This window comes from Plenodomus lingam (assembly GCF_022343315.1).
Source record: "Plenodomus lingam strain CAN1 chromosome Unknown contig_19, whole genome shotgun sequence".
Taxonomy (NCBI): Eukaryota; Fungi; Ascomycota; class Dothideomycetes; order Pleosporales; family Leptosphaeriaceae; genus Plenodomus; species Plenodomus lingam.
In genome coordinates this window covers 274,860-291,719 of record NW_027093936.1, presented here as the reverse complement: position 1 = coordinate 291,719, position 16,860 = coordinate 274,860, and the positions used below count along the sequence as shown (strand labels likewise).

The following is a 16,860-nucleotide window of genomic DNA, read 5'->3' as shown; positions in this document are numbered from 1 at the left end:
GTGTTTGTTAGCACGGTGCTCAGAGGGACACATGAGGTGTACGAAGTGTCTTGACGACTCCAGGAGGGGATCCAATGACCAAAGAGAGCAAGCGTACATGGTATCGTACTGGCAAATGAACTAGACAAAGTACAGCATCAAGCAACGAGGGATTAATCCAAACAGGCCACCAAATGCAGGCACTTTTTAAATATCGCGTCTGGGAACTACTGAGTCAGAGCTATATAGGAATTCTAGTGTTGATTACAAGAGCAGAAAAGAAAGGTAAGAACCAGGCACCGGTTTCGAGGGAGACGAGAGGGCTGCCTTAAATATGGTTATCCTCCACGAAAAAACAACAACAAGGAGGGGGCCATGCATCGTACAAGCCTTTCCCATCATAAGACGGTCACACAGACACCACACATACACACACTCGCCCACCAGTCGCGTGCACAAAACGACTGACAGCCAGACACGTCGTGCAGACTGCCCATACCTACCTTACACCGCACCACGCATGCCTCACTTTCCCTCGCCCTTCCCTTCGCCCAAACTCCCCAGCCAGGCAAGTCTGCATGCACAACTAGTACCTAACCCGGTCACGAGGAGCGGCCTGCCCAAAAGCCCAATTGTAGGTAAAGCAGATACTCTACATACTACTCGTCGTCTCCCGTACTCTAGAAACGGAGTATTTCCCCGCTTTTTCATACCCCCGTACCGGTAACCCTTCCTGCGCAAGGCCGGAACACGTACTTGGAATTCACTCTTGTCCTGATCTCGTCACCGGTGTAGCGAGGTGCGTCTCGTGATTGGTCAATGCAAAGGTGGACGGCTCTTGAGGTTGATTCCTCCTATTTTCCTTTCCATGACTTTTCAAAAGTTGGCTGACTACCGGTACCGATACCTACCCGTGCATAGCCGCGATTTAGGGCCCTCCAATACCCCCCGATATGCGGCGCGCAGAGTCCCATAAAAACTGTGTTGCAGATTGAAGGACGGGCTCGAATCCGGAGGTTTGTTTGACGTTGGTGCCTGAAGGATACCATTTTCCGAATTAGTCGGCGTGCATGGAGAGGGCAGGTAAGTCCATGTGCGGGACTTTATTGCGCCAGGTAGACGGCGTGTGGACAGGGTTCCGATTTGAAGGCGCTTTTGTACATGATTTCATGGATGTGCAGTAGAACGCTTCATTATTATTGCGCGTTATATATGACGTTTTTGCGTGTGGTTCTACGACAGTCTCGGTGTAGAAGATGTTCATATTGATATATTGCCATCTATGCCACCGTTTGTTCTTGTCAGAATCCCCCGATAGGCCATCCTCGTCCAATGCCAGAAGATGCGCGTTGAAAAGCAGAATACAACTCCCAAAACATGCAACACCCCTAAGTCGTACAGATGGGTCTATTTCCAAAACCGTTGAAGATGCGGGCCAACCCGTGTCGATCGATCGATTCATTTATTATGCCAGAGTAATGTCCTCAACGAATCCCATTCGTCCGATTGCACATAACTGTAGCACGGTTAGCATCTCTTCTTGATCCTACAACACAAATGAGGAATACCCACATATAGCTCATGCTACTCCTCAAACTACTCTGCACACTCTCGGGATGCCACCTGAAAATGTACATGACCATGGCCCAACTCAGGCTAGCAAATACCGGCCACCCATTCTTCGCCATTGTCCTCCTCAGATCCCCATTACCAAACAACTCCCAGCCTCCGGCCTGACCCTTGACTGCACCATGTGCGCCGGCTCCACCAACGGGGCGCGGTTGTACAGCGAGTTTGGCTAACGCGAGACACACACGTGCAGCGACGTATATGACAATCTGTTGGGAAACAGAGTTGTGGATCGTACGTCCGAAGACGGTGTAACCGCCGAGGAGACCGGCGAGGAAGGCGTCGTAGTGGCGTTCTTTGCCTGTGGGAGAGGTGTGGCGTAGGAAGAGCATGGCTGATTTGTAAACGAAGGCGAAGAGGCCAAGATTGCGGGCGTGTTGCCGGGTGGCTTTGTAGACAAGTGTGGCTTTTGATCGGAGGCTGTGGGGGGGGGGGGCTTTGTTAGTAGCTGTTGGAATAGGGATCGAATTTGACAACATAGCCTGTATGTGGAGGGCGGAGCAATGTAGCGTATATTGGTGCAGTGCTGGCGGGGGTGGAAGGATACATACGTTCCTGAGCGAAAGAGGAATATCATACTATCCACTCGAATTAGCAACGAGCTCCTCGACCGTATAACAGCTGTGATATTGTCTTACACAAGCGCATGCGGAAACCGCACTTTACTCCCATATACAATGCCATTCCGCACACCTTTCACCAGTGTCAGAATGTCATGATACTTGGGATCTAGTACAATCTTCTCAAGCGCAGCCTATATGGTATCAGTACTTTGTTCACACTTGTCCCGCTCCATCAAGTACCTCTATCGCATGTAACCGGTCCATCAGGGCAATGTGTGGTGTATGTGTGTTGTTTGCGCGCAAGCTTCAAACGTGCCTCGGTACGCGCGACGGCTACGACGTTTTTGCCTTTACCTTGGACTGTACTGCCTCGCTGACTTCGGGTGTGCGCGGCAAGTGAGAAATGAGTAATAGCACTGGATAGGTATCATGAGGCTGGAACGAGATCAGATAGAGAGCGACTCTTCGGTACAGGCGATGCGATTGCAGAGTCGCAATGGATTGGCATTTGATCCTCGGCTCGCGTCACATTACTCTCCGGCTAACTGACTGCTTCCCCACACGGCAAGATCCCGCGCTAGTGCTTGCAATCTGACAGGGGCTGCGCACTTTGCATGTGAACAAGGCTTGTGGTTGATTTGACATGTGCTCATCATGACGATTGGCTTGGTAGCAAAACACGATGAATGTACAGGTCAATGCGGAATTGTACTATGATTACTGAATCTGTACTATGTAGTATGCGTTTACGCGCTATCAAACTCCAAGATATGCTGCATGTATGTACTGTGGAAAATATGAACACTCTACTCCCCTCGTCGATCTGACCAACGCTTCTTCAATTCCTCATATACAGTGAAGATGAACGCTGAGCTGGGTATCGACCGAGCAACCGTAATGCCGCATCCGCGATACATGCCCTTGATCCCGTGTTGCTTCCATAGCGCTTTCCCTACTGAACTGAAGGACAATTTGCCGCCTGTCAATTGCTTGACATCTTCCGTCTGCATCCTTGACTTGACTGTATCAGCCGGATAGAACATGAAGTTGTAGGCTGCACCGGCGGCAGATCCCGAAACCATGCGCTGCCATACAGCAAGATCCTCATCGCTCTCTATCGAGCCATCCCTCCGCTTGAAAATCATCTTCATGCCTTCGTAGCCACCGAACCATGCCGCACCACCTCCCGTCTCGCGGATGAAAGTTCCAAGTTGGCCATGCCAATAGCCCGCAAGACCTTGGTGGCGATAGATGGACGCGATCACGCCTGGAATAGTAGGTGCAGTGATAATACCACCAGGCTTTTCAAGTGGGACCTGCATCTTGCACTTGACAAGTTCGATTGGGGTGAGGAAAATGGAGGTGATAGCTCCAGCGGCCATTCCGCAATAGAGCATGCCAACATAGGGGAGATCTCGTTCCGGATGCTTCTTCAATTCGGGGTAGAAGCCTGACGACTTGAGCGCATCACCAGCTAGGCGGTACTATGGTTGGTCAGTCTGACGAAATTTCAATGTAGGTCCTTGGTGCACTCACACTGAAGAATAGCGAACTAGTCTCGACCGCAGCGCCGACCAGAGGAGCACTGATGCCTCTGTATATGCCGAAGAAGCCGTCTCTTTGTAGAGACTTCTTGAAGCAGTCCAGTGGCCCAGTGTACCGTAGCGGCATGTTGTCTGGCTGTGACTGCAGGCGAACCTTGACAGTGTCGAAGGGGTACTCGATGTACTTTCCAATCACTCCGGCGACTGATCCGCACACTACATCTTTTAAAGCCTCCTCGCCCTGACCGCTAGTGTGCTCTGCAGCCATATTCTTGACATCTCCTACGATGCTTGGGTGTGATAGCCCGCTTCTTCCCCCCACCACCGGTACCGGACCCTTGTGCGCTTCCATTCTTTCACTGATGTGTGAGGCTCGTGTACAGATAGATATGTGTAGTTGACGACAGTGCTATGTTACGAAGCAGTACGCATGGTAACTATGCGAAGAGTCGAGCGGCCGGTGAAGGGGCGCGTGGCTGGCTGTTATGAAGCAGGACCCATGAGGATGGGTGGAGCGACGACAACAGGTGATGGAGTGGGTGGCCAAGGACTCGTGGGGTGGGAGAGGGGGAGGCGAGGTATGACAGAGAGGAGAGAAACAGCGTAGTGGGCCGCGGGGGGGGGGGGGTGCGACTTTTGGCGGAATGGATGAATGCACAAACACGGGTTTGGTGCCCAATGTGATGCAAATGGAGACGAAAAATTTCTCTTAGCCTCAGAGGTTACGTCGACCCTTGTGGACGGTACCGGGAACGAGGCGTGGTCAAGATTCGGAAGCGTCGGCGCTTACTATTGAAGGACCATGCTGTGAAGGAGTTGTGTTACATGCTTGGAGTTGAAAAGAAAAAGGCGCCCCTCTTTGTGAATCCTTGATGGGTGAGTCCAGGGATTTGCCATCTCGTAATCTTATCAGATCGGATGCTTGCTTCAGGTACTCCTTCCGGTACGCCTGGCCGTGTCACACTTCCAAGCTTACTCTACTTGTACAAGTACATGGGCCAGTTTTCGGTCCGACCCCACCCTCTTCCTTTCCCTTCCCCCCGATATCGATAAGTCATCGGCCAAACTTATTTTCTTTTGGCAGCCAGGCCAGAGGTCGAGAAACGCCAACAGCATCGCGTCGGGACCAGCGCGCCCCCAGCAACATGTCTGAATCAGCAATCACAGAAGCATCCCCTGCGCAGGAAACGGCGCCAGTGAAGGGCATGAAGAAAAACGGTACGCGCCATTTGTCAACGCTCCCGCGGACGCGCACATCCTGACCTTGTGCAACAGGCAAGCAATGGCACGGCAACAAGTCTGCCTTCCGACCGCGTACAAACCAGACTTCCTGGGAGAAGCGGACGGCTGAGAGGGCGGCACTGGCGGCTGTAAAGGCCAAGGAGAAGGAGCTGAAGGAAGAGAAGGAGTCTGAGCGACAGGTGGCTATCCCCATCCCTCTCTGGTGGATCAATGCTGACTAGGTGCCAGCGACGAGTCGATGCGATCAAGACAAAGCGCGCCGCAAAGGCAGAGCGGGAGCGATTTGCGCTCATGGAGGAGAAGATGCACAAGAAGCGCGTCGATCGTTTGAAGAGGAGAGAAAAGCGCAACAAGATGCTCAAGTCGTGAAAACTCTTCGCATGATACCCAAATCTAATCTTGTCTCTTCGCGCAACAGGCCAACCAGAAGATTACCGGTACTGCTTTGCCAAGATTCGCGCATGGAGTCTTAACTCGCGCTTCAAAGTCATGCTCGGGAGGGGAGGGGAGGGGAGTAATCCATGGAACATTGAAGATGACGGGCTCTATGACCCGCGAGCGTTCTTTGACCGAATTCATGGCGACTACAATCGAGATGCAAAGCAAGAAAACTACTGCATCGAGCTGAAAGCCGAATTACGTTTGCTTGTCAAGCCTAGAGAAGCTGGCAATCTAACGCCTACCTGATTCAAATGTCCGGCTGCCATTGTACTATGATGCATGTAGCGTGCCAATTTATTTGATGACAGTCGTGTGCCTGTATTGCGAAGACGCGAGTGAAAATGAGAGTTGTCTACAAGGTGGGTGCTCTGCTTTCATGCGACCAGCGTACGTGCTGCACCTACTTTATGAACCCCTTTATTGGGGCTAGCGTCAGTAGTGACGACACTTTGCAGACCCTGGGACAACCACAACTACAACCTTCACCCCGATGAGATGGAAGGCCAACTGCACCTCCATACAGGTCTTGGCGACTACAAGGCCTTCCGTCCAAACCTACACGGCACCAAGTTGGCAACACGCGTGACATCAGACCCGGAGAAGAGACCGCATCTTCACAAGCGCAAGTCGCACCATCACCACCACCGCGACCGCGAGGACCGCGAGGACCGCCACCGTCACAGCTCTAGCAAGCGGAAGGCCGCTAAGGAAGCTGTTCAGTCTGCTATACAGCCCCCAACTAGCTTTGGGGACTTGCTCCGGCAGGCACGAGGCAGCAAAGAATCCAGTCCAAGCCACAGTCGCAAAGGCAGTGTTGCACCTGGTCAGGACCGGAAGAGAAACTCCAAGGATGACGGGGATGACCGTTCTTTGGTTCTGCCCAAGAAGCGGCTTCGGCCGGAAGAGGTGGAAAAAGAGGGGCTAAAAGTCCAAGCTAGAGAACGGTACGGCGTGGGAGTCTCAATAATTTTCGAGATTGTACACTCTGTTCCAAGCACTGACATGGCATACAGAGACCTCCGAGCCGCATTACAGTCACTCTCAGATCAATCTTTGAAGACATCTCGCCGCCTCGACGATACATACTATGCCATTCTCGAAAAAGTTTCGGTGCTCCGCCAGACCATCGGAACCTTACAAGAGCTCTCTGGTTTGACCAAAGAACTGCAAATCAACTTCGAGTCTGACACGAAAGAGCTTGTCCAACATGTCTCGGGGCAAGTAGAAGCGTTTGACGACTTCCAGCCATCGCAACAACAAGTCAGCGCATTGGAAGAACGTATCAAGGCTGGAAAGCAAAAGGCAGATAGCCTGACGGCGAGGCTTGCACGTGCAAAGGAGCGAGTGGATGCAAGAGCCAAGTCAGAAGCCCAGTGGCAGGCTACTAGCACACGTATGTATAGCAGTTGCAATGAAGAACGAGCGCTAACAGGTGATAGATCGACGGCGTATCTTTTGGGGCATATTGGGCGCTATCATGGCGGCTATCATCGCTCTCATGTTCTTCCACCAGCTCAATCCTGCCCATGGTACCGATCACCCGCAGCCGACTCCAGACTTCGCTTCTCGGTCCGCCATTTTGGATGCGCCCATTCCCGACATCGCGAAGGATGCCATCATTGGACCTCCCCCTAAGCCATCAAATCCGGTTTCCGAGGCGTCAACGCAGGAGTCATCATTAGAGGAGGATGAGAGGTTGCGCATATTTGACGAGCTTTGACACCGTTTTACTTTGCTTTTAGTTGTATGATACCCTTTTCTTTCGACGCATTCCACTGTTGGCCATAGATCAATTGATTCTCGTGCTTTGTCACTTTATTGCATGTTTGTCTGGGTCCATCTGGCCTAGGAGCTAGAAACAAGTATTATATGGCAGATGCTACGGTTCATATACGTTCAGTGCCTCGACACATTTGGAGACTTGCCTGGACTTGCTTGAATAGCGACACCGGGCCTTTTTGGGACATGGAATTACAACCACTATTGACCAAAACATCGTGACCGTGATCACCCCTTGATGTAGCTTTTCCTTATACTGCATTACTATCATTTTGCATCAATATCTACATCCTCTCCTGTGCCCCAGGACAACAGTTGTAGCCATCATCGGCTTGTAAATTGTATCTTGTCGCACTGATTCAAAGGCATCTCGGGACCGAGAGGGAAGTCCTCGCCGAGTAGGTATAAAACGCATGCGGGGAGATGTGGATGTTGGTTATATGGAGGACTTGCGATAGTACTCTGGTTGGGATTTTCTTTGGAGGAGGGGATTTCAGAGTCTGATTCGGCGTTTACGGAGACTGCTCAAATACGCATTCAGACGTATGTGAAATGGCACAGCTGTAAAAGAGGACCAAGTGTCCCTCACTCAAAAGGCTTTCTGTATTCACATATACTTGTGCAACATCCCGGGGCATCTTCTCCTCAACGCCAAATTTTTTTGGCAAACAAATTCTCACACACCACCCTATTGTTTCTCAGGATACGCCAAATTCTCTTCACACTCTGCGGTTCCAAAGCCTCCCCAGCCCTGGAATTCATCTGCAAACCTAAGGGCGGCATGGAGCCAGTAGTTTGATTCCTTGCCAGGCGTCTCCCACGTCTCTTCTGCAACCTTCATTGCGCGCAATGCTTTTGCGGGTTTGTCAGTTTTGCTGGCTTTGCCATTCGGATCCAGGATAGGGGAGCTGGAGACATACCTTTGACGTAATGCGCATCTTTAGCCCATGGCCCGTCGAGCGCCTTGTGGACGACGTACTTCCAGCCCTTGGTCTCACGGTCGCACGCCTCAGCCGCTTCAGCCGTGCTAATCTCCGGCCTCATCTGTGCAATATACACTGCGAGCGCAAACAGCCACCACTGTCTCAACAGACTGACGTGGAACTTGGCCGGCACTAGTGGCAGTAAGATGCGAATCGCATGGCTACTCGTCAGCACGTGGACAAAGAAGAAATCAAACTTCGTGTCCTCTGGCACTTCCGTTCCGATCACAAAGGCGACGGCGGTTTGCTGTGCAGCGTGGAATTGCGTATTTGGATCGACGATTTCCCATGCGTTCCAGTATTCGAGGAAGGCTTCTTCGCGTTGCTCAAACACTTTGTTGATGTCGCCGCTGCGGTGGTCGTACAAACCATCGAAGCGCTTGTCATCCTTGACTTTGTGCAGTAGTTCGATGAGGTTTGTTGCTCCTCCAGGAGTGCCGTGCGGGCTGGGCTTTGTGTATTTGGGGTCGTCAATATATTTGTGGAGGGGGCTGTAGAAACATGCACCGAGAGCTAGGGCTTCGATGGCCACGGTCTTCGATTGGAGTTCGTATGCGTAGCCGAGATGTATGAGTGGATGCGCCACTGTCGCCATGTCAGCCATGTCACGAATGGTCCAACCATGTCAGGTTCATACTTACGTCCGGAAATCAGCGTATTGATCAACGGCTCCTTACCACCAAGCAAGAACTCGTCCAACAGAGCCGAGAGATTATACTTGCGATTAACAAGCTGATCCTCGAAAAAATCAATGAATGCGCGTTGATATCTGTCTCCTCCATTAGCACGCGTTACCCTCATCCACTGCCACCCCCTTCCAAGCTCGACCAACTTACTCACGCCTCCCCAAATATTCCCTCCAATCCGCCGTCGTAATCTCCCCCGGTGCATCACTCCATGGTTCTAACCCTTCAGCCTCCTTCTCATAGATTTCATTCAACTGCTCTGCCGTTGCTCCAAGTAGATACGCCGATCCCAGGATCTAATATGCAAAGCCTTAGCAGCTTAACTACAACAGAACAGCAGGCTTTGCGAATTCAAGCCAGGGTAGAGCATACATGGGGTGTATGATTGTGAAAACGCAGGTTGTGGTAGATGATGGAGTAGTTTGCATGGTTGGCCTTGAGCAGGTGTTTGAGCGTGCGTGGGCGCTTCTCCGCGGACGTTTCGATGTCGTGGATTTCAACCGAGGGAATCGTTACGGTGGCATGAGTACCTGTGGGTCGCAGGAAAGAGGGCAGTGAAATTCGTGGAAGACTAAACATGGTAGGTTTATGTCGGTGTTGGGAAGTTCGAGTCTTTGAGGTGCTATTGCGGGGAAGACGTTTGGTCGCGTCGCGCCTCGGCCGTCTCGCTGAGGTATGACGTGACATTCGGCCGAACCCAAGACTCGCAACGGATGCATGGTGAAGATCGATAATCTGGCCAACATTTAAGGATGGAACCCCAGATAGACATATGGGCGAGACAGGGGGCCTTCATAGATGGCGACATGCAGCCTTGACATAGAAGTTTAGTTATCGCCAAGTAGAGCGCACTGGACAACTTGAATGCTACACAACTTTGCAATCTCAATTATAGGCGATCGTACGTGATACCCAATAACGATAGACTATCACCATCACCCTATATCAACATTCCCAGGCCATGTCCAATCTACATATCGAATGATGGCATCAAACTTAGTATTCACCCTCCTCCACCTCCTCGTCGTCCAGCGAGTCAGCAGCGACCTCTTGATGATTGTTAGCTTGCTAATAGCACAATGGTTTCCAATGCTTACCAGAATAGTCTTTTTCCAAGGCAGCAAGATCCTCACGGGCCTCGGAGAATTCTCCTTCTTCCATTCCCTCACCCACATACCAGTGTACAAAAGCGCGCTTGGAGTACATGAGATCGAACTTGTGGTCAAGACGAGACCAGGCTTCGGCGATGGCAGTGGTGTTGCTGAGCATGGAAACGCTTCGGTCGACACCGGCGAGTTCGCTTCCAGGGACGCTGATGGGCCTGGTGAGGTTAGCAAAGGGGAAACCAGACAGTGCAATGGGGACATACTTGGTGTAGTTGATGCCAAGCTTGAAACCGGTAGGGCACCATTCGACCAAGTTGAAGGACGATTTCGCTTTGAGGGCGGCAGCGGCAGCAGTGCAATCACGGGGGACAATGTCACCACGGTATAGCAAAGCTACCGCCATGTACTTGCCGTTGCGCGGGTCGCAGACGACCATCTGGTTGTTAGGCTCAAAGCCTACAAGTTTGTTAGCAACAATCCCAGGCAAATTGGCATGAATGACGCACATTGGAAGGTAAGGTCGCTGACTTTGTGGCTTTCGTGAGAGCTCTTCTTGGCCGAGATGACAGGTGCATAGCTGATGAGCGGGTAATGGATACGTGGGTAAGGCACCAGGTTAGTCTGGAACTCGTTCAAGTCGACATTGAGAGCACCATCAAAGCGCAGACTGGATGTGATGGAGCTGACAACTTGCGCAATCAAGCGGTTGAGATGCTCGTAGTTGGGACGAGGGATGTCCAGATTGCGACGGCAGATGTCATACACAGCCTCGTTGTCGACAAGGAATGTGCAGTCCGAGTTCTCGATAGTGCTGTGGGTAGAGAGAACAGCGTTGTAGGGTTCGACGACGGAGGTCGAAACTTGTGGTGCTGGGTACACTGCAAACTCAAGCTTACACTTCTTGCCGTAGTCGGTCGAAAGACGCTCGAGGATGAGCGCACCGAAGCCAGATCCTGTGCCACCACCAAAAGAGTGGAAGATCAGGAAACCTTGGAGTGAGGAGCAGTTGTCTATGGGAGTTAGCAGAGCGCCCTGAGAAGCTGCGCGCATTCAGCTTACCGGCGACGCGACGAATCCTGTCAATCACGCTGTCGACCATTTCCTTGCCAATTGTGTAGTGGCCACGGGCATCTGCATTCGTTAGTACCTTGTCAATGGTAATAGGCTTCTAGGACACACAGTTGTTGGCTGCATCCTCCTTGCCGCTAATCAACAGCTCAGGGTGGAAGAGCTGGCGATAAGCACCGGTTCGGATCTCGTCAATTGGCTGTGTCAATCAGCATTTATCCTTGTAGAATTCGCGTTCCCACCACATACTGAAGGGTCCAAGTCGACGAAGATGGAGCGAGGGACGTATTTGCCACTGCCCGTTTCAGTGAAGAAGGTCTCGAAAGACCCCCCTTCGTTGAGGTCCTTCGCATCGGGGTTGGGACGACCGTCAGGCAAGAGACCATGCTCAAGCAAGTACCTGGGGCATTCGTGTTAGTTTTGGGTTGTAATCGCAAGTGACACGGTTCAAAGGCTTACAGCTCCCAGGCACTGTTACCAAGCTGCGTGCCAGCTTGGCCGATATGAAGGTGGCAGATCTGTAGAACTTCATGTTAGCGGAAGATACGCAATTGTTTCCATATGCGGTCTGCTCCGCGCGCCGTTGGGCTCGAATAGGCCTTGATATCTCTCAGAAAGAGGATTGTCTAGCTGCGAGCACCAGGTTGCTTCCCATCTCGTCGGCGCCTCAAGCGGTGAGGGGGGGAGGGGGCAGCATTCAGGGTCTGATTTGGTGATGTGCTCTCGAAACGCAATGGGGTCCAGCACGGGAATTCTACATACCTCTCCTCGCATGGTGAATTGCTTTTGCTGTATCAAACAGACTGACAGAAAGGTGTCACGAACCTGGCAAAGGCTGTTGGATTAGGAGAGCTTTCTCACCATGAATTCAGGAACAGGAACAGCAAGAGCGGTGACCGTTTCGGACTAGTTTGGTGGGGTCGTCTTCGGCAGGCGCCTTGTGTTTACGCGACTTGTCTAGCGCGTCTTTCCACTTGACAGGCTCGACAGGCGGCTCAGCGTTGTAGTGCCGAACGAATGTGTCTGTTCATCACAGGCTCGGTCTCATCCCATCGCTTCTCATCACAACGTCTGTCATCTATATATATATATATATCTCTCTTATATACCATGGCATTAATGTATACAAGGCGCAGGCCAAGGCGTACATCCTGCAATGTGTGAACATCAAATCGGCCCAACGCAACGCAACGCAACGCAATACCCACTCCCAGGCACTGCAGCATCAAGAATACAGATCGTCGTCCTGCGTGGCATCGCCAAACCCGCCCTCTGCTATATCAACACTGCTTTTGCCTGCATGACTGGCAGTAGCCGGCACCGTGCCCTTTCCTTTACCGCTGCTACCACTACCGTTGACCGTTCCGTCCAGCTCCATGTTCTGTGTACGAATAACCATGTCTTCTTCTGGCGCCGCTGCCACGGCTTTACCCTTGCCCTTTCCGGCCCATGATGGCTGTACAGCTGCTTGGACCTTCTTCTTGTCCTCTTCCTTCTTGCCTGCGCCTTCAAATGACTTGCGCACTCTATCATAGTGTCGCAGCTCATCAGCGCTAACGCTGGGTACGAGCTCCTTGTGAGCCTCGATAAAATCTTCTTCAGTGACCATGACTGCTGTGTCTTCATCTGTGGCTAAGTGGTCGAAAAAATACGCAATGGTGATTTTGGGGGTATGTGATGCGTTGTACGCTCTGACCTTGTCGTCTACTGCGCGCGCTTGCCGCGTGATGGCTTTGAGCATCGCGTCTGAACACAGAGCGTACATGTCTGCACCGGTATAAGTAAACGGTAGGCCTTGGGACACTCTCTGTAGAGATAGTTCCGGATGTAAGGTGAATCTAAAGCCAATTAGCAAAGCCTACAACACATGTGACGGCTCAACTTACTTTCTGGTCAAAGCTTCCAGTATGGTCTGCTGCTTCTCGTGCGTATCGGATACACCCAGGTACAGCATCTTATCAAATCGACCAGGACGCAGCAATGCTTGATCAAGCAAATCTGGTCTGTTGGTTGCGCCGATGACGAATACACCCTCACCGCCATCACTCATACCATCAAGTTCAGCCAGCAGCTGACTGACGATACGATCCATCACGCCTCCACTATCACCTTGATTACCACGCTTAGGGGCGACCGAGTCCAATTCATCAAAGAAGACAACGCAAGGACGCGCATCGCGAGCACGTTGGAAGACTCGGCGAACGTTCGCTTCAGACTCACCAATGTACATGTTGAGCAGCTCGGGTCCTTTGACACTGAAGAAATTGAGCGAGAACTCTGTGGCGATGGCTTTCGCAAGTAGCGTCTTTCCGGTACCTGGGGGCCCATAGAAGAGGATACCACTGCGCTTCTTCATGCCCTTTGCGAAAAGCTCAGGACGCGAGAGTGGTAACTGTATAGTCTCCATGACTGCATCCTTGACATGAGTGAGACCACCGACATCCGACCAACCAACGTTCGGAATCTTTGGTGCTCCAATTGCATCAGCAAAGTTTTTGCGGGCTGCATCCACGGCGCCATCAAAGTCGGCTTTGGTCAGACTGTTGCTAAAAGGTCCACCGGCAATTTCAATGTCTCTTGTCGTGACTTTCTCTGACGAGGGTGAGGCCTTACTTGCAGATGTGGCCAAGGCTTCCAGACGATTTTGCTTTGCAACAAGAGCTCGGTCAACCACGTCGACGAGATCACCAGCAACCAAAGCTGCAGTCTTCACGGCAACGTTACCAAGATCAGCGTCGGGAGAAAGCCTGATACCAGTGTCTTCGATGATACTTCGCAGAATCCCCTCTCTTTCGCCTTCGTCGGGCGCAGTCATTTCGATCTCGTGCGTAAAAAGACCTCGGATACCTTCAGGTACCTTGTCAATTTCAGTCGTTGTTGCAATCAAGACACGGAAATCGGCCAAGATTTCTTTGAGGGCAGTGTTCATGCGGTCAGCATTGAGAGCGTCGACATGTTTTACCAGCAGTGCGGTGTACTCTGCACCGCAAGTTAGGGCACGTTCTGCTCTTGCTTTGAGAAACCCTTCAGTCTTGACGTCGCCACCTCCTGCACCTCCTTCAGTCACAATATCAAAGGCATCGATAGCAAAGGTATGTAACCCGAGATCTTCGCAGGCTTTTGTGGCAAGTGTAGCCTTGCCGATTCCGCGTTGTGTAGACGTGATCAGGACCGCAATGGGAGGAAGCCCAAGATGTATGGCGCGGGGGCTAGTCGCCACCGACATGAGTTCTCGCAGACGCCTACGAAGTCCAGAGATGTGAGGCTTTGGAAGCTCATCTAATGTCATTGTCCTCTGTTGACTCGACACTGGGGCACGTTTGGCCCCAAGGTAATACTGCCAGGCGCTGTTGATCGGTGGCGTCCTACCCTGCACACTTCCGGTCATCTCCATTTTTGTGCTGCTGGCATCTACCGTCACTGCGCCGCCCCAGACATCGCCTTCCTCGCTGTCACGGGGAGACTGAGATGAACTTGAGACATTGCCGATTTTGAACCACGACACGACCTTGGGGTTACGGCTGTTGACATTCGCGCTGGTCTCTGTAGATCCCTTCTTAGCAACCGATAGTAGCTCATCGTTAGCTGCATCCTCCTCCGTGGAACTCTGGAAGACCGCACGACCCAAGGACTCATCTACTGAGACACCAATAAGATCTCCCGCCTTTACAATACGTCTTTTTTGTTCAAAGTGTTCTTTCAGTGCGGCAAACAAGCTAGGCTGTAAGAGTCGGTCTGATGATAAAGGAGTCGACAGCTTCAACAGTGTAACTTCCTTGGCCGAAGGTGGAAGCGACGAGCTTGTCAGCCGGGGTTTCTGAAGAGCACTCCGGGGCAAATGGGATGATTGGTGTGGAGCTAGTGGGGTAATTCGAAGATGGCTTGGGCTACCAAGATTTGCCAGTAGTACAGGCGAGAGGTAAGCTTGCAATGATGTGCTAGCTTGCGGAAAGCCTGAGAAGCTACTTCGTCTGTCCATGTCTGAATTCTTGTTGACTGGGTATCTGGCAATCTTCTTGGACATGGTTTCTGGCAAGCCATAGACTCTCATAGGCCGCCAGTTGGAGCTATCGTCTTCCTCAATCCCAGAAAACAGGCCAAAGAGAGGATGTGAAGTAGGCTCTTCAGTTGCTTCAACTTTGACCCAGTCACCAGAAAAGCATCCAACTTTGACCAAGGTGTTGATATCAACAAAGACGCGAGCCTCTTCGTCGTCTTCTGCGCCCGGCTTTGGGTGCACCAATTCGTCGGAGATGGATTGTAGGAGTCCCTGTGCTTTGAATATCTTACTCTTGCTCGTAGGACCCCGAGCGGTGGTGGCGGTAAAGCTAGAAAATACGGAACCTGGGGTGGCGATACCGTTGGTGCGGTAATTACCAGGTCTTGGAGTAGCAGATGTGAATGATGACAAGACGCCAGATGACTGTGGCGGAAGCATTGGTGCGTTGAGAGAAATGATATCTTCCGAGTCGTCTGATAGGTCTCCGTCCAAGTCGGAGATTTCAGAATCAAGGTTGTCTGTGGACTCTTCATCTGGTGGAGAGGCATTGCGAGAGTCGCCTCGATCTTCGGCAGCCGAGTAGAACGTATCATTGGAGGTATCGTCGGCGTCATCATCATCTACGAAGCCGTTCGTCGATGGCGTTACTTTGACCGGTGGTAGCACGTGAGAGGTCTTGTGGCTACGATGCGACTGGAGAACAACGATGCTCGTGGATGGCAGTATCAAACCCTGGGAGACGGGTTCGCAAGCGCTCACTTTGGCGGGTGGAGGTGGAACATGGGTGATTGGGTGGGCGGGCAGTGGTAGAGGTAGTAGGTCTCCAGTATGAAGAACGGTGGGTAGTTGCAAGGCTTCTCGAACAGCCTTCCTCCACGTCTCCTCTTGCGCTGCTTGATCCACCCTAGCCGATTTCCCTTTGGTTCCATTCACGTCAGGATGTCGGCCCTTGGGTCCCCTCGCCGCGGCATTGGAGTGCGCAATGAAGCCTCCACCAAACTTGGCATGCACCTCGTCCAGCTTCCGCAGCGCTTCCGTATCCAGATTCACGTAAACGGTATCTAGAGCCACGGGCACAACATCGTATATGCGCACCTCGATTGGGGTATCGCGTCTCTGCGTCCTGTTCGGTGCGAGGCTGTGGAGAATTTGCGAGAAGGACTGCAACGCAAGTGAAGAAGCGGGAATTTGGAGAGAAGAGTGTGGTCGGACAGCCGAGGTGTCACTCTTGTCGGCAGATCGCACTGGGAGAATAGTCCACGGAACGCTTTGGGAGGCGACGATGGTATTCGGAAGCCACGGCGTGATTGCGACGTGACGGATAGGATCTGAGGCTTGCGAGTTGCTGTTTGCTGCTGCAATGTTCAGTCATGCGTGATTCCTATGATCATTCTCTCTCTCCCTCTCTCTCTCTTCCAGATTTACCTACCAGTACTTTCCGAACTTGGGAATAAGTCGTTGAAGAGATCCTCGGACAAGATTCCAACCTCACCCTTTATGCGGTCGTCAAGCAAGAGTCGCGCCGAAATCGCAGGTCGGTCGAGGCGTCTCCTCCGTCGCCTTTTGCGGGGGTGGACAAGGCCATTGTGCGCTTCCATATCTACCATGGTGTATGCGGGTGGAGGTGGAGGTGTGTAGATAGTTTCACTATAAGCAAATCGAGGCTCTACGTCGCGTTCAAGTGCCTCGGTTCTAGGAACGGTAGCGGCTGCGCGACGGGAACCCCTTCTCGGACAACCGACGCTCGAGTTCCCGCGAGTACTCGCGATTCAAGTACGTTTATGTATATTGATCCTACCAACCAATAAAATAAATAACCTGTGCGAGCATTCACGACTGA

General features: G+C 52.0%; 7 protein-coding genes across 7 annotated transcripts; 2 read left to right on the top strand and 5 right to left on the bottom strand.

Annotated features, from left to right (window-relative positions):
• Nucleotides 1-1,437: 1,437 nt before the first annotated feature.
• On the bottom strand, nucleotides 1,438-2,435 carry IAQ61_004102 (uncharacterized protein; the record flags this gene model as incomplete). The annotated part of the gene is made up of 5 exons (XM_066096207.1): nucleotides 1,438-1,495; nucleotides 1,552-2,028; nucleotides 2,160-2,186; nucleotides 2,247-2,362; nucleotides 2,412-2,435. The coding sequence occupies 5 exons, from the start codon at nucleotides 2,433-2,435 to the stop codon at nucleotides 1,438-1,440; spliced, it is 702 nt and encodes a 233-aa protein (XP_065953525.1).
• Nucleotides 2,436-2,977: 542 nt separating this feature from the next.
• Nucleotides 2,978-3,983, bottom strand: IAQ61_004101 (uncharacterized protein; the record flags this gene model as incomplete). Its single annotated transcript, XM_066096206.1, has 2 exons — nucleotides 2,978-3,655; nucleotides 3,708-3,983. The coding sequence occupies 2 exons, from the start codon at nucleotides 3,981-3,983 to the stop codon at nucleotides 2,978-2,980; spliced, it is 954 nt and encodes a 317-aa protein (XP_065953524.1).
• Nucleotides 3,984-4,633: 650 nt separating this feature from the next.
• IAQ61_004100 (uncharacterized protein) lies at nucleotides 4,634-5,326 on the top strand (the record flags this gene model as incomplete). The annotated part of the gene is made up of 4 exons (XM_003838712.2): nucleotides 4,634-4,646; nucleotides 4,706-4,933; nucleotides 4,991-5,136; nucleotides 5,186-5,326. The coding sequence occupies 4 exons, from the start codon at nucleotides 4,634-4,636 to the stop codon at nucleotides 5,324-5,326; spliced, it is 528 nt and encodes a 175-aa protein (XP_003838760.2).
• A 413-nt stretch (nucleotides 5,327-5,739) lies between these two features.
• On the top strand, nucleotides 5,740-7,118 carry IAQ61_004099 (uncharacterized protein; the record flags this gene model as incomplete). The annotated part of the gene is made up of 4 exons (XM_066096205.1): nucleotides 5,740-5,785; nucleotides 5,838-6,342; nucleotides 6,412-6,791; nucleotides 6,838-7,118. The coding sequence occupies 4 exons, from the start codon at nucleotides 5,740-5,742 to the stop codon at nucleotides 7,116-7,118; spliced, it is 1,212 nt and encodes a 403-aa protein (XP_065953523.1).
• Nucleotides 7,119-7,865: 747 nt separating this feature from the next.
• Nucleotides 7,866-9,425, bottom strand: IAQ61_004098 (uncharacterized protein; the record flags this gene model as incomplete). The annotated part of the gene is made up of 5 exons (XM_003838710.2): nucleotides 7,866-8,029; nucleotides 8,098-8,745; nucleotides 8,802-8,929; nucleotides 8,997-9,142; nucleotides 9,219-9,425. 5 exons carry the CDS (start codon nucleotides 9,423-9,425, stop codon nucleotides 7,866-7,868), a joined length of 1,293 nt encoding a protein of 430 aa, XP_003838758.2.
• A 417-nt stretch (nucleotides 9,426-9,842) lies between these two features.
• TUB1 (alpha-tubulin) lies at nucleotides 9,843-11,794 on the bottom strand (the record flags this gene model as incomplete). Its single annotated transcript, XM_066096204.1, has 9 exons — nucleotides 9,843-9,895; nucleotides 9,944-10,167; nucleotides 10,216-10,408; nucleotides 10,459-10,962; nucleotides 11,012-11,083; nucleotides 11,132-11,219; nucleotides 11,270-11,420; nucleotides 11,480-11,538; nucleotides 11,783-11,794. The coding sequence occupies 9 exons, from the start codon at nucleotides 11,792-11,794 to the stop codon at nucleotides 9,843-9,845; spliced, it is 1,356 nt and encodes a 451-aa protein (XP_065953522.1).
• A 451-nt stretch (nucleotides 11,795-12,245) lies between these two features.
• Nucleotides 12,246-16,627, bottom strand: IAQ61_004096 (uncharacterized protein; the record flags this gene model as incomplete). The annotated part of the gene is made up of 3 exons (XM_003838708.1): nucleotides 12,246-12,858; nucleotides 12,907-16,372; nucleotides 16,450-16,627. 3 exons carry the CDS (start codon nucleotides 16,625-16,627, stop codon nucleotides 12,246-12,248), a joined length of 4,257 nt encoding a protein of 1,418 aa, XP_003838756.1.
• Nucleotides 16,628-16,860: the final 233 nt, after the last annotated feature.